Source organism: Dasypus novemcinctus, chromosome 3, assembly GCF_030445035.2.
Source record: "Dasypus novemcinctus isolate mDasNov1 chromosome 3, mDasNov1.1.hap2, whole genome shotgun sequence".
Classification (NCBI taxonomy): Eukaryota; Metazoa; Chordata; class Mammalia; order Cingulata; family Dasypodidae; genus Dasypus; species Dasypus novemcinctus.
The window spans coordinates 157,710,148-157,727,396 of record NC_080675.1 but is presented as its reverse complement, the minus strand read 5'-3'; the positions used below and the strand labels follow the sequence as shown (position 1 = coordinate 157,727,396).

General features: G+C 36.3%; 1 protein-coding gene across 14 annotated transcripts in view; it reads left to right on the top strand.

The window, feature by feature from the left end:
- Positions 1 to 17,249, top strand: part of MEF2A (myocyte enhancer factor 2A) — a 195,142-nt gene that overhangs the window by 159,978 nt on the left and 17,915 nt on the right. For all 14 annotated transcript variants that reach the window (XM_004462083.5, XM_004462082.4, XM_004462086.5 and 11 more), the window contains one exon: positions 7,837 to 8,024. In XM_004462083.5, the coding sequence (XP_004462140.1) occupies positions 7,837 to 8,024 (188 nt within the window). The remainder of the gene's footprint in view (positions 1 to 7,836; positions 8,025 to 17,249) is intronic.

The window sequence follows — 17,249 nt, the reverse complement described above, 5'->3', positions numbered from 1 at the left end:
GCAAATCTATCAGTTTTTCCTTTCTGGTTAGGCTTTCTTTGGTTTATTTAAGAAGTCTTTCCATACCCTTACTTTGTTCAATGCTTAAAACTCAAGGATGCCTCTTTCAACAGTACATGGTCCTGAAGCATGCTAGCTTTGAGAGTCAAAGAGAAAACTGAACAAAATTTAAAATAGAAACATGGCAGACTAGATGGAGGACACATCTGTAAATATATTATATATTTTAAAACTGTAATATCAGTAAAAATGATACAGTGTACAGGTGAAGTGAAACTGTCTGGAACAGGCCTCTTCACAAGTTTCTGAATCTGGACTGATGAAATAAGAATAAGTTATTATATATTACCTATAAAACTCTTGTTTAAAAAGAGTAGAACTCTCAGCCCATGCTTATCCTACAGAATAAATATCTTTTTAAGTATGACGAAAAACTTTTAATTTTTTTAAGTATGGCAGAAATTGACAATCATTTTCCACATGCTGAGCCACAAAAATAATCTGCATTTTTTTTTGCAAAGGAGTGGCATTAAAAAAAAAAAAGGTGGGTGAGGTGAAAAGCATGAAAGAAGAATTACCAAAGCTTTGGTATCTCTTGTGAAGGTAAGGATGGGGGTGATAGAAATCACAGTAGTACAGGTGCTTAAAACAGGTTGAATTTGAGATGACAGCAGTGTATCTGGGAGAAAGTGCCCACCACTGGAGATTTAGGAGAGACAAAGCAGAAAAACAGATTTGAGTTATTCAGAAATAACTCGATAATTGAAGCCCTGAGGCTCATGAAGTCTCTGAAAGATGAGAAGTAGCCACTTCCTTGCCACGCACAAAGGAGAGTTTGAGAGGGGGAGTATTTAGAAAGAGAAGAAGCAGGATCACATGAGCATTGTCTGTTTTAGATGATAAATTTCAGATACACAGGATCCATGCTGTTTATCAGGCAGGAATTTTCATTGAGTCAAGTAAATATGTCATTTATTTCAAAACCCATGGACTTTTTAAAAATTTATTTTAGAAAACTCAAGCAGTTCTTTTAGCTTAAAGTTTGTCAAATTTTATTTTATCAAATATAAAATCAACTCTTATACCTTGCTTTGGATGAGTTTTTCAGAATTCTTTGAAATTTGCATATCGGTTCAACTTCTGAAATGGATTCATAATAAAACATTAATGACATCATCATCTACAATTTGGCCCTGGTAGAATACTGTTAAGGACACGAAGAACTTTCTAGCCACATGAATGCATTATTTGAGTTGAAATATGAGCCAGACTGATATAATTGAATGAGCTGTCTTATAGCTGTAGGTCCATAAATAAGATTAGTTAAATTAAATTTCTAAAGGCATTGGTATGCAGTTTGCTCAAGATCACTTTTGTCATGTTTGTGTTAGGGCAGTAAACTACCATAAAAATTCAAGACACATTTTAACAACAGTCACATTAAATTGAGTTTATTCATTTAGAGTAGGTACTTTAATTCCTAAACTTGTAAGCTCTGGCAAGGTGAGCTGTATACTAAAAGTATCTTCCTCAAAAGTGTATCTCAACAATATCTTCATTTTTGTCATAAAAAATGAACTGGAGGTTAGGAAAGCATATATATTTAGGAAGTAAATCACTTCACTCTACAAAATAACAAATGGTGCATGAGATTACCTTAGTTTCAGCCTGGCAAGTTACCAAATACTTCGTCCTGTATTGATAATTAATCTCTTGCAGACTTCTGACTTTACGCTAAGAAATACTGTACTTGTAGATTCCTTTTCACTTTTGTAATTTGATTCTCAGGGGTTGCAATATAGTACCATATCTAGCTCAAAAGCTTCATAGACTCTGCATGGAAAAGCAGTACTAATGTTTCTTGATGTGTTCCTCTAAATTACATCCTCGCATCGTCATATAATGTGTTTGAGGGAATATATTGCTTTGTCCTTCACATTTGAATGCAACTCAAGCAAATAGAATTTTCTAAATATCATCAGTCATATCAAGAACACATTCATGCCATTATATAATGAAAGGAAAAATCTTTACATACCTTGTCTTTTTTTTTTAAAAGATTTATTTTTTATTTATTTCTCTCCCCCCCCCTCCAGTTGTCTGCTCTCTGTATCCATTCACTGTGTGTTCTTCTGTGACCACTTCTATCTTTATCAGTGGCACCGGGAATCTGTGTTTCTTTTTGTTGTGTCATCTTATTGTGTCAACTCTCCATGTGTGCGGCACCAACTTGAGCAGACTGCACTTTCTTTTGTGCTGAGCGGCTCTCCTTATGGGGCGCACTCCTTGCGTGTGGGGTTCCCCTACGCGGGGGACACCCCTGCGTGGCACAGCACTCCTTGCACACATCAGCGCTGCGCATGGGCCAGCTCCACACGGGTCAAGGAGACCCAGGGTTTGAACCGCGGACCTCCCATGTGGTAGGCGGACGCCCTAACCACTGGGCCAAGTCCGCTTCCCTACATACTCGTCTTAATCTGGCATTCTCAGATTGCTCTGCAATATATATAAAGTTTCTGTTAAACTCTCCTGTTTTTTTAAATAAAATTATTTGATTAACATTTTGTATTCTTCAGATGTCTGATTTGCAAATTACCTCTGCCTAACACATACAGAAGCTCTACTCCATGGAAGATGGCCTGGTGGAGAGGTTTTTTTTTTTCACAGCACCACTTTAGAAGTTTAGAAGTATGCAGTAAACTCCTCTTTGGGATGTAGAAAGGAGATTCAGTTCAAATTTAATACATACCCCCTTCAAAATAATGGAAACAGAATACAAGAAAAAAGCTTCATGGAGCTAACTGAAATATCAGTCCCTGCCGCAAAATTAAATCACACAAATTAATTAAACCTGATAGGTTATTTGATACATGTTTTGGAGAAAGCAAGAGAAATTGGGTGAAAGTAAGGGGGAAGACAAACAAACGCTGGTCATCTGGAATCCTGATAATTCTGAATGACAATTGCTGGAGAAATAAAGTCCAGTTCTCCGAATTTCCACATCTTGCTTCTCTATTTTCTTTATGCCTTGGTATATTCAGAACACAAATTTGAAAATGTACTGGTTGGGATCCAAGAAAGTTGATGATAGCACATTGGCAAAATGTCAGGTTTTAGTTTCTCTCATATAAATAACTCACCTAAATAACATACCTTTTTCAAACTTTAAATATTTAAATGTATTAATGCATCCATTTTCTTCAGTGGGTTATTTTTAAAAAGAACTCATCATCTCTTTCTAGTCATTTTTTTTTTTCATTTTAGGGTCCAAATTATTCATCAGCCTACCCTATTCATTATATAATATTTTGAAAGTGCTTTATAAATTAACAAAGCAGTATGCAAATTTTAAGTTGTTTTAAATAATTTTTTAATCCATTAAAGAAACACTTTATAGAACTAAAATGATCTGATAAATCGAAACAAAAGTCCTTAAGGTGAAAATATGCATAATAAGTAATTGTATTTTTGTCATTAATTCATTGCATTTCTTTAGGGAAAATCATTCACTCCTCAGAAATCAGTCTTTTTTGGACTAAACTGTAGGGAGGTTTTTAATTCAGTGTTAAGAACACAGCTGATACTTAGTTTGGGTTAGTCTCTGAAAGTCTGACATAGAATGTGTATATATATTTGTAACATCTAGTGCCTATTAAGTTTTGGCAGATTATTTAGTTTTCTTTTTTGGTTTAGAGTGAAAGGAAATGAGCAGAACCAATAGAGCTGTCTCCCCAACCCTATTTTTTTTATGATGGTCATTAAAGCGATGGACTCTGGATGCTTATCTGCTGTACCATTCCTTACTCACACCTTGTTCATTCATGTTTTAGTAAATTATTTTTCTCACATTTATCCAGAATGCCTTCTTTCTTCTTCTGTCATTCTTTGTCCTTTCAAACTGCTCAGTAGTTAATTCCACAAAGTTTTTTCCTTATTAACCTCACATACCTTTAGTCAGTGCTTTACTATTTATTTTCTTTTAACTTTTGTCCAGTTACTCTTAACTGTATTGCTTTTGCCCATATCTTAATTATGATCTTGGCATATGACTGTGTGGTATGTGTCTGTTCCTGCTAACTAGATGAAAAGCTACATGAAGACCATGCAGATTTTTTTTGTCTTCCTAAATCTTCCCCACCGCACAGTGCTCTACATATAATATATGTTTAAAAGTGTTTTTTTAATTTCCAAATAGTAGAAAACAAATTTATTCTTTTTTGCAGTTCTTATAAATTAACATCTCTTTATTTTTATAGAAGGGATTTGAACACTAGGGACCATATAAAATAGAATAATACTACAATATTTGTGGCAATAACTCCCCATTTGTTAACAAAAAACAAATTTTACACATGTTATACTTAAAGTGTTTTATTCATTGGTTATAAAGTTGAGTTTATTATTATGGAATAGTAAGTGAACTGTGATATGTATCTGTGGGCAGTTACTGTATCTTAGGATTTGATAATTTTCACAGAAATTTTTATATATGTCACATAGTAATGTTTTCTATTCTTCCTTGCTTTCTTTGCCATTTTCTCAAAAATTGAAATGAAATATGTAGTCGTTTTTGTAAATGAATATTTTATGTTTCTGTATACTTGCTACTTTTTCACAAGTTGGTGAATTGTAGTTATTTCTGTCCGTTGCAACTAGCAAAAAACCACCTTAGTTAGGCTTAATGTAGGAGATTTACTAACTTTTATATAACTGAGAAATCCAGATGTAAAACAAACTATAAGCCTGGTTTAATTGGAGCTTTTACTTGATTTCTCTGCAATCCTTTGTGTGTCAGCTTTCCCCCCATTCTGGTTTTCTTCTGAGTCTCAGGTTAGCTTGAGAATAAAGTGCTCTCACAGTCATATTTAAAAGATGGGGGAACCTCCCTTGCAACCATAGAACACCTTCTTCATCAAGGCTCTGGCTACACATTCCTGGGTCCAGTCACTATAGCAGGAAGAATGCTATATACTTGGCTTAGACCTGAGTGAAAGGCCAGTCGCCAAACCAGTCTGTGCCAAGAGGTTGAAGTGTAGTCAACGCCATCTAGGCTACATGGCTGCTACACATGGGAAGGACTAGAATGACTACAATAGTCATGAAAATAGGATATTGTCTACTTTTATCTTACACCTCAACTGGTACCCCCAAAGTTCTGTGTATACAGAGCGTACCCTATGCATACCACAGTATGAGTATTTCTTTATTTCATCTCAGAGAGATGGACAAGAGAGACATATGAATCATTCTAATGGGAAATATTAAGAAGTAATAAGATGATTAAAGTTAGATTAATCACAAAATTTTAATAAGGGCCTTAATGACAGTTGAAGAAAGCGAGCAGGCAAAGAAAGGTAGAGCTAGAAGGAAAAAGTGCTTGGTGAAAATGAAGCATTAGAGCTATGTGCTAAATTAAGCTGTAGTTAAGGAGTAGCCCCAACCAATATCTAGCCCAGTACCCAGAACTTAGCAGTGCCTTTGAAGATAAAATGAAAAAAATAAAGACACTGGGAAATATAAAGAAGGAAATGTCACTGTACATATAAGACAACATATTGTATAGCGATGAAAGACACAATGTCTAAAAAATTTTTTTTTATTTCAAATTGTTTTAATGTTTGTATTTTATTGGTTATTTTTTAAATTATTTCATTCACTTATTTTATTCACTTACTGGCTCTTTTGGAGAGGTTTTGGATCACAGACATGTCAGAGCAGTGGTAGGGGAGGATCACTGGTGTGGACTGTCAGTGATTCAGGGATGCATATGGGAAGAGTTTCACTTGAGGCATGCCTCTAAAACTTATGAATATGTTCAGGTGTTCATGGGACATTGTCTCAGTGGATGGAGAGCCATACACTAACCAAAAGAATATTGAATTCCCATCCTGGGGAGTTCTGCTGCTTTCTGTACTAGGACAGAAAGAATCCTCTGAGTGCAAGGCAGTGTCTAGTGAAGGAAGACACACCATTATGCCAGGCGTTTGACATTGATGATTGTACTTATGAACCTTTTCTTGTGAAATTGAAATTTGGCTTAGTATTTTATACTGCCTAAGAGTTACCTCTAGAAAGCTTCTTTGTTGCTCAAATATGACCTCTCTAACCCAAACTCAGCGTATAAATGCACTACCTTCCCCCCAGTGTGGGACATGACTCCTGGGGATGAGCCTCCCTGGCACTGAGGGATTATTACCAAGCTCCAACTAGCAATGCATCTGGAAAAAGACCTTAACCAAAAGGGGAAAATGAGAAATACAAATTGTTTTTATGCCTAAGAGATTTCAAAATGAGTCATAAGGTCATTCCAGAGGTTACACTTAAGCATATCTCAATAGGATCTCATTGACCACCACAGTAAACACTGTCTCAAATAGCAGGGCTTCTGAGGGCTCTAGGAATATCCAGAAACTATATATAGGGCAGACAGCTCAGGAATTCAGCACCATGTCAGTGGGTCTTACTTTGGAATTTATGCTCCCCAGTGTCACAGAGTTAGACTCATGTATAGTTTCTCTACATATGGCTGTTCTGCCCCCTTTTATTGAACCCATAAATAGCCCTATACTTGATAAATACATATCTCGGAGACTTAAATCTTTGGTTTGTCCGTGTACCAACTGAGCCCTGAATTTCAGCAGAGTTGCAATACCTGCTCTCCAGTCTTTGCATTTCACCCAGTTCAACTAACAAGGAGATGATGGACAATGACACCATCCCAAGGAACAGAGTGTTTGCAACTGCAAGCAAGATAGCTCCATCCATCTGCCCCATGGGATCTAAGCCCCCTCTCAATTGGAGGCAGAGTAGGCATCACCATCCCAAAATCCTCAAGATTGGGGAATGAACAATGGACTAAAGTAGGCTTATTATTATTTTACTATAGATTTATTACTCCAGCACTGGAAGAAGTCTTATCATTGATGTAAAGGCAGTGGCCACCAGAGGTTTTCAGGGATGGGAGAGGAAAGAATAGTTGCCATACGGGAGCATTTGGGGGACATTGGGTTTGTCCAGCATGACATTGCAGTGGCAGATACAGGCCATTGTATATTTTATCATAATTTACAAAATTGTGCAGAACAAAGTGTAAACTATAGTATAAACTCTAGTCCGTGGTTAGTAGCAGTGCCTCAATATGTGTTATGTAACGTTTGGGTAATCTAAAGCTTCTTTAAAAAAAAAATTTTGGCGGCAGACTTGGCCCAGTGGTTAGGGCGTCCGTCTACCACATGGGAGGTCCGTGGTTCAAACCCCGGGCCTCCTTGACCCGTGTGGAGCTGGCCCATGTGCAGTGCTGATGTGCGCAATGAGTGCTGTGCCACACAGGGGTGTCCCCTGCATAGAGGAGCCCCATGTGCAAGGAGTGCGCCCCATAAGGAGAGCCGCTCAGCGCGAAAGAAAGTTCAGCCTGCCCAGGAATGGTGCCGCACACACGGAGAACACAGCAAGATGATGCAACAAAAAAAGAAACACAGATTCCTGTGCCGCTGACAACAACAGAAGTGGACAAAGAAGATACAGCAAATAGACGAAATAGACACAGAGAACAGACAACCGGGGGGTGGAGAGAGAAAAAAATAAATCTTTTTTTTTTTTAATTTTTTAAATTAAAATTTAATTAAAGGGAAATAAAAGAATGAATGACTAGGCATTCTCAAGCATATTTTGATAATAGCTCCATGATTATGGTCCCCAGTATGAGCAGCCTCATTGGAACCATGCATTGTTATAAAATACATTTGCAAATGGGACTGGGGTAAACGTTCTTCATATTTGTGTCAAAATATTTTAATGACTCTTCCCATGTTAATGAGTAGTATTTCTTTTTTCCAGGGAATGGCTTTGTGAACTCAAGAGCTTCTCCAAATTTAATTGGAACTACTGGTGCAAATAGTTTAGGCAAAGTCATGCCTACAAAGTCTCCCCCTCCTCCTGGTGGTAGCAGTCTTGGAATGAATAGTCGAAAACCAGATCTTCGAGTTGTCATCCCCCCTTCAAGCAAAGGCATGATGCCTCCATTGGTAAATTGAACCTTTCTTCAACTTCATTCTTTACAACACATATTTTATACACAATTAGTCTGTATCTTCCTCCATGGAATTCAGTTCATTTCTTAATAAATGTTTCTATTCAAAATTAGCATTTGAAAAGACAAGTGTATTTTGAATGCTTAGATAGCAGAGTATGGAAAAATAGGAAATAAATCTGCTTAGTAGTTATTTAAAATTAAAGCTAAATAATAAGAGGTTATTATGCTTAATTTTAATTTTACCAGACTGGAAGCTTTGCTTTGGGATCTTATCCCCAAATTGATACATTAAGCCTGACTTAGGTATTTTGTTTGTTTGTTTGTAATTTACCTACTTGCAATAATTATTATATGTGCATTTCTGCAAGAGAATTGCTAAATTATTTCTTAGAAAATTGTACCAAAGAGAACTGTTGTAGAGTATATAAAAATTTGAATGAGTTATTCTTCAAACACATTTCTTTCCTTAATTTTTCTCAAATAACCTGCCTATTTAACTCTATAAAGAATGCACATATCTCTCCTCATCCCTTGACAGTGCCTTTTTAGTTCCAGCCTCATTTACCGTTTTTTTTATTATTTACTTTTGAATCCTAAGTTTGTGTTCATTCATTGCCCCTTAGTCTCTTGTAGAAAAAAATTGGAAAATATATATGCAAGTTTTAGGACCATGCTAGTTTAGCAACTGTGAATACTAACATGCTAAGTGATCTGCTAGATATTCTTTCTACTGTGCATCTACTAAACACACCATTTGACTTTTTGCTAACTGAAAATGTTATTAGGCCTAATTAATCATTCCACATTTTTATAATGCTTTATAGATTCCTAAACATCTTTATATGCATTGTCTTATATAATTCTCAGACAGTGATCTTGGGTAAATAGAGATGAATAAACTGAGTTTATTATGTGCCCAAGATAGTACAAAATAGGATCAGAACCAAAACTCTTTGAATACTGTACTTTAGGTAAAAAAAGAATGATATACTTTTTCACTTGGAGATACAGAAAGCTGGATATTGTGCTGCTCCTAACCGTACAGTGAAAAAAAAATTGGACATAGGCAAATTCATTAGAATGACGAGTACAAATGTACACAAATATAGGGGTCTTTATTCTCTTGTGGACTTTTTCTCCATGAAAAAGTGCCCCCTTACAGAAAAGATTAGGAGTGCCCCAGAAATGTCTCCCTTATAATACAGAACTGAGTGAGGGGAAGAATAACCACTACAGTAAGGGCAAAAAGTTTAGTCTGGATCCCTCTCTCCTTTCACCTCTTTGGAACAAGAGTAAGCAGAAATTACCTAAACTGAAATAAAAGGGAAAGAAGAGTAAAGCAAAAAAAAGAGATTGAAGCATCCAAAACCTGTTGGAATCATCAGACAGCTTAACATGTTCATAATTGGCATCCCAGAAAGAGAAGAGAGAGACTAGGGCAGAAGAAATAACCAATATTATTATTGATGGCGGAGTAAAGACTTTATTGCCAGCAGATCTACTCTACAAGAAATGTTAAAAGAAGCCCTTCATGTTGAAGGAATATAATACCAGCAAAAACTTGGATCTACACAAAGAAATGAAAAACAGTGGAAATGGAATAAATGAAGATAAAATCTATTTTTCCCTAGTTTATTAAAAACTATTTTAGAAGTTTTAGACTAAGACTTTTCTTGTTTTAGTGATCTTGACAATTGTGAGAGATACTGGTCAATATTTTGTAGAATATTCTTCAATAAGGATTTGTCTGACATTTTTATCATAGTTAGACTGGGGTTATGAGTTTGGGAGAGATTTATCACAGAGTTAAAATGCAGTTATCACATCAAATTAAGAGTTACATACCTATCAACATGATTACTACTGATGTTAACCTTGAACACCTCATTAAAGTAGTGGTTGTCAGTTTTCTTCACTGTAAAGTTCTACTTCTCTCCCCTTTCCTTACATTCTACTCTTTGTGGCCCACTCCTAAGGAATGGTCTACCTCCTGAAGGACAGCGTATCTACCTAAATTATTTGGAATTTTTCTGCCTGGAAGATTTACCTACCCTTCTCCCATTTATTTATTTAATCATTTTTTAATCATAGTTTGAACACATGGGCATTTATTTTATATTTTGGGGTTTAATCCAATACAACTTTACTTTGTTACAAAACAAATTGTTCCAGCTTTGACCATTGGGAGCTTTTTTCAGTTGTCCTCTGTGTCCCTTTGACATACCCCCATCTTTGTGGGGTTTCATTGGGGGAGAAAAGGGGGTACCTTTTTACTTTCTGTAAAAAAAAAAAAAAAGCATGTGCCAGGCTTATCTTGTATATTTCCTGACCCTGTCCTAGAATTAGGCATTTTTTATTTGTTGGAGAATGCTGTTAGAAACGAAGATCATTTTTTCATTCATTGCTGACTATCTAATGCAAAAAAAAAAAAAAGCCGATGTATTTTGTGTTTATAGCACATAATAAAAACAAAATAGGGAAGCGGACGTGGCTGAACTGATGGGAGTGTCCACCTGCCATATGGAGGGTCCAGGGTTCGATACCCAGGGCCTCCTGACCCACATGGTAAGCTGGCCCATGCACAGTGCTGCCGCATGCAAGGAGTGCTGTGCCACACAGGGTCGCCCCCGCATAGGGGTGCCCCATGCACAAGAGTGCGCCCCGCAAGGAAAGCCACCCTGCATGGAAAAAGCACAGCCTGCATAGGGATGGCACTGCACACATGGATAGCTGTCGCAGCAAGATGGCACAATAAAAAAGAGACACAGTTTCTTGGTGCCGCCTAACATGCAAGTGTACGCAGAAGAATGTATAGCGGGTGGACATAGAGGGCAGACAATGGGGGGGGGGAGGGGAGAGAAATAAATAAATCTTTAAAAAGAAAAATTGTGTGACAATATACAAAGAATAGAGGGAGGAATTGAAAATATATTATTGATAAGGTCCTTACTCTATAAGTAACTTGATAATATTATTTGAAAGTACACTGTTATTAACTGAAGGTGTGTTTTGTTGTTTTTGCTTGTTTTTACTCATTGCTCATTGTTTTTGCTCATTGTCTGTTTGGTTTTCTTTTAGAAGGCACTAGGAACTGAACCCAGGACCTCCCATGTGGGAGGTGGACACTCAACTGCTTGAGCCACTTCTGCTCCCTGTTCATTTTGGGTTTTTTACTCATTGCCTATGCATTTTTGTTGTTGTTGTTGTTCATTGTCTGTTCGTTTTTGCTAGTTATCTGCTTGTTTTTGCTAATTGTCTGCTCATTATTTTGTTTGTTTTCTTTAGGAGGTACTGGGAACCGAACCCAGGACCTCTCATGTCGGAGATGGGCACTCAACTGCTTGAGCCACATGCACTTCTAAAGATGTGTTTTTAGTTAATGCAAATATTGAAAAAAATTTTAAAAGAAGTATAAAATCAATAAAGGAGATAAAATAGAATCATAAAAAGTGCTCTAATAATCTAAGAAATGGAAGATAAAATACAAAACAAAGAACAGATGGAATAAAATAGTAGTTGTCATGATAGTAGATTTTAATCCAACCATACAAGTGATCATACTAAATGTGGTCTGAACACATCAGTTAAGAGTTTGTCAATTTGGGTAAAAAAGCAAAACCCAACAATATGTAATCCTAAAGAAACCCTTCTGTAATTATAAAGACATAGGTAGAAAAGGTGAATAAATGGAGAAAGATGTACCTGTCCAAATACTATTCCAAAGAAAGCATAGAGTAGCTTATTATTTCAGATAAAGAATTCAGGACAAGGAATATTATCAGAGATACAATAGAGACATTACATAATGATAAAGGGATTTGTTTTATGAGAAATAGCAAACTAATGTATATGCACCAAAAACAGAACTTCAAAATTCGTGGAGCGTGGATGTGGCTCATGGAGAATGGATGTGGCTCAAGCTATTAAATGCCTGCTTCCCACATAGGAGGTCCCAGGTTTGATCCCCGATACTTTCTAAGAACAAAAGCAAAGCAAGCAAATTAAACAACCAACTTGGGAGCTCCGGCTTCCCACAAAGAGGTCCCGGGTTCAATCCCCAGCCCCGGTACCTCAAAAAAAAAAAAAAAAAAAAAATTCGAAAGCCAAACTGATAGAACCAAAAGGTGAAGTAGAAAATTCCTCAATTGTTGGAGACTTCAACATTCCTCTCTCTGAATTGAAAGAACAAGTAGGTAGAAAGATCAGTAAGGAACTGTCTTGAACAGCAGTTTTAACCAAATTTACCTAAGTGATATTTATAAAACACTTTACCCAACAATAGCAAAACACATTTTTCTCAAGTACACAAGGGATATTCTCCCAGGTAAACCATATCCTGAGCCCATAAAATAAACTTCAAAAAATGTAAGAGAATTGAAATCTTAAAGTATGTTCTCTGACCATAAGGGGCTTAAACTAGAAATCAGTAGCAGAAAGACAAGAGGAAAATCTGCAAATATTTAGAAATTAAACAGTGTTCTTTTAAATATTTACCCATCCGTCAAGGAGGAACTCTCATGGAAATTTAATAATACATAGAATTGAATGAAAATAGAACATAAAAATTTTGAGACCAAATAGCATAGTGCTGAGAGGGAAATTAAAAGCATTAAATTCTAATTATATTAGAAAAGAAGATGTGTCCCAGATCTGTAAACTGAGTTTTTGCCTTAGGAAAGTGCAGAAAGAAGACCAAACTTAACCCAAAGCAAGCAGAAGAAAGAAAAAGATACAGAAAAGAACAGAAATTAATGATATTTAAAACAGAAAACAATAGAAAAAAGTAGTCAAACCAAAGTTGTCTTTTTTTTAAAAAAAAAAGATTGTAATATTGACAAACCTTGGGCAGTCTGACTGAAGAAAGAGAAGACATTATCATTCTCAGGAATGAAAGAAAAAACCTTACCCAGAAGATACTACAAAAAGATAGTAAGGAAATCTGAATAACTCTAGTCCAGTAAATTTGATATCTTAGTTGAACTCCAGACCCAGATGGTTTCACTGACAAATTCTACCAAACATTTAAGAAAGAAATGATACCAATTCTCTACATTTTTTCTAATAAAAAATAAAGATGATGAGGGAACACTGTCCAACTCATTAGACCAGCATTACCCTAATACAAATCCAGAATGAGGCATGAGAAAACTACAATGCAATATCCCTCATGAACTTTAGACATAAAAATTCTCAAAATATTAATAAATTTAGCAAAATGTTTAAGAAGTGTAATGCATCCTGTGAATGCACAGCTAATTAAGTATTTGAAAATTCCTCAGTGCAGCTCACTGTGTTAACAGAATTTAGCATTTATTCATTATAAAAACTTACAGCAAAAATAACTAGCAATAGAAGGAAACTTTCTTAACCTAATAAAAGGCATTTATACAAATTCTACAGCTACCATCATGCTTAATAAGAGGACAATTCAGTACTAATGTCAAACTAGGCAATGACGTTTTTTCTCACCACCCATGTTCAACAATATAATGGAATCCTAGCCAGTACAGTGAGGCAAGAAAAATAAATAAAATGCATATATATTGGAAAGGAAGAAATTGAACTGTCTATTCAGAGGAGACATAATTTTCTATGTAGAAATTCATAAAGAATCTAATATTAAAAAAAACTAGAGCCAATAAGTGAATTTAGTAAGATAACAGGATACAAGGTCAGTATTGAAGTCATTTTATTCTTATAAACCAGCAATAAACAACTGGAATTTGAAATTTAAAAAACTAATACCACTTATAAAAGCACCAAAGGGGGGGGGGGAACCTAAGTACAGTTCTAACAAAATATATGCATCATCTGTATGCTGAAAACTACAAAGCACTGTTGAAGGAAATCAGAAAAGACCTAAATAAATAGTTATAGATCATGTTAATGGATTTGAAGACGCAGTAGTTTCAAAATGTCCCTTCTTCCCAATTCGATCTATAGATTTAACACAATCGCATTAAAACCAAGATATCTATCACACTGTAGATATCAGTGAGCTGTTTTTAAACTATATTTGGAAAGGCAGAAACACAACAGCCCAAACTATTTTGAAAAAGAATGATGCAGGAAAATTCATTCTATCTGATTCAGAGACCTTCTGTGAAGCTGCAGTAATTTAGAATGTCAGGCATTTGCAGAAGGATGAACACACAGATCAGTGGTCAAAACAGAGAGCTCAGAAAATAGACCTACAGAAATATATCCAGATGGTTTTTAGCAAAGGTAGAAAGGCCGTTGAGTGGAGAAAGAAAAAATCATTGCAACTAATGATGTTGGACTACTTCAACCTCCATATATAAAAAAGAACTTTGATATATACCTCATACTTTATAAAAAATTAAGTCAAAGTAGTCATAGACCTAAATGTAAATCACAGAACTGTGAAGCTGCTAGAAGAAAACATTGGAGAAAGTAATATGATACCAAAAGCATGATCCATCAAGAATTAATTGATATGTTGGACTTGATCAAAATTTTAAGTTTTATGCTATGAAAGGCATTGTTTAGAGAATAAAAGAACAGCCTACAGACTAGGAGAAAATACTTGCAAATTGCGTATCTAATAAAGGATTTGTATCCAGAATATTTGAAGAACCCCAAAAACTCAATAAGAAAACATGCAACCCAGTTTTTAAAATGGGAAAAAAGAGCTGAACAGATACTTTACTAAAGAAGATATATGGATGGCAAATAACTATATGAAAATATGTTCAGTATCATTAGGCATTAAGAAAATGAAAATTAAAACCAAAAAAGATAACCACTACGTACCTATTAGAATGACTAATATTTAAAATGAACACCTGAAAATGCCAAGTATATGGAACACTGAGAAATCTCATACATTCCTGGTGGGAAAGCAAAATGGTGCTGCCACTTTGGAAAACACTTTGGCTATTTCTTATAAAGTTAAATGTACACTTAATATACAAATTATAGTCTCACTTCTACGGTATTTACCCCACCTGTATTGAAAACTGTGTTTACACAAAAACCTGTGTTTTTCATTATTGCCAAAAATTGAAAACAACCCAGATGTTGATCAACAGATGAATGGATAATCTGTGGAATGTCCATGCAAAGGAATACTGTTCAACAATAAAAAGGGGCAAACTATCAATTCACACAACAACATGAATGAACCTTAAATGAATATTAAGTGAAAAACTCCAGATCCAAAAGGCCACATATTTGTGATTCCATTTATATGACATTCTGGAAAATGCAAAATAGTGGTTGCCAGTGTTTGGAAATGGGAAGCAAGTTGACTACAAAGAGGTAATACAAGGGATTTTTTGAGGTGACAGAAGGGCTCTATATGATACGTGGTACATGTCAGATAACATGAGTCCATGTATTTGTTAAAACTCGTAAACTGCATTCTACAGAGAATGATTTTTACTGTATTGAATTTTTTAAAAATCAAGATTCCAAGGGAACCCAAGATGGAATGCAGACTGAGAGCCATGAATAGAACTATTAAAAATGAGTGATGGGAAGCAGACTTGGCCCAGTGGTTAGGGTGTCCGTCCACCACATGGGAGAGCCACGGTTCAAACCCTGGGCCTCCGTGACCCGTGTGAAGCTGGCCCACATGCAGTGCTGATGCACGCAAGGAGTGCCGTGCCACGCAGGGGTGTCCCCGTGTAGGGGAGCCCCACGCGCAAGGAGTGCACCCTGTAAGGAGAGCTGCCCAGTGCGAAAGAAAGTGCAGCCTGCCCAGGAATGGCGCCGCACACAAAGAGAGCTGACACAACAAGATGACGCAACAAAAAAAAGAAACACAGATTCCTTTGCCACTGACAACAACAGAAGCGGATGAAGAAGAATATGCAGCAAATAGACCCAGAGAACAGACAACTGGGGGAGTGGAAGGAGAGAGAAATAAATAAAATCTTAAAAAAAAAATGAGTGGCATGATCCTACTGAAGAGGGGGTGGAAGAAAGGAGCTGGCCTAAATAATTTGGGAAACTGTTGTGACTGGATACTATAAAGATAAAGAAAAAAACCTGCACCAAAATATGTGTAGATATATAAATATAGATGTGTATGTACATGAAGTAATATATGTGGTAAAAGTCATGCTCTTTAAAGCTGGTCCATTCCAGTGGGTATGAACCTACTGTAGGTTGGACCTTTGGAATAGGTTACTCCAATTAAGATGTGGCCCATGGTGGATCTTAATCCTCTTACTGGAGTCCTTTATAAATGGGATGAAGAGAGAGAGAGAGACAGACAGGGAGAAAAACCACAGAAGCTGAGAGAGCCAAGAAGCTGAAAACCACAAAACTTGGAAGAGAAGTGAAAGACAGCAGGTGCCTCCACGTGTCTTGCCATGTGACAGAGGAATCCAGGATTGCCAGCAGCCAGTCTTCGGGGAAAAAGCATCGTCTGATAATGCCTTGATTTGAACCTTTTTCTCAGCCTCAGAACTGAAAGCTTGTAAGCTAATGAATCTCCATTTGTAAAAGTCAACCCTTGTCTGGTATATTGCATTTTGGCAGCCTAGCAGACTAAAACAGTATACAACATCCATTTCCTAGTTCTGTCTGCTGAGAGGGCCTTCAAGCTGTAACACCCAGTAACAGTGAATATACCTAGAGCTCAGATTTTAGTTTGTAAATACCATTTTACAATAAAAGCAATCAGGGCTCCTTGGAATAAATATAGATGAGCCACAGGTGCCAGAGGATAAGGAAGTACATGTTAAAAGGTGACAGGAGCCAACCTTTGAAAAGAGCTCTCTGTGGCCAAACCTGGAACTAGCTGAGCAACAAAATAAGTAACAATAGTGTTGGATTTTAATCCAAGGAATAAAAATTATGTGAGTTTGTTACTTATATAAATAAGTGATTGTATAAATAAAGAAGGGGGAAAGGTACAACTCTTCCTTAGAGAAGGATTCCAATTAATGAACACCACAATACAGTAATAATTGTTCTAGTCAGGACCAGCAGATGAAATGAGAAATAGCATATTTGCATGGCCTTAAAATGTTTCTCCCAAAATTTTGTTGCTTATAAAGGGAGAAAGAGTGATTTAACCCTGAAAGAAACTCTTAGCCAGAAGATCAAAGTTAACATTACTGGTAACAAGCTCTTGAGGTGCCTTGTGTTTTCGCATATGATGTGCTAAACAGGTCACATCACCTCCAAATTCCTGCCCTCTACCCAACCATAGAGACTACCACAAACCCAAATTGAGGGACAGTCT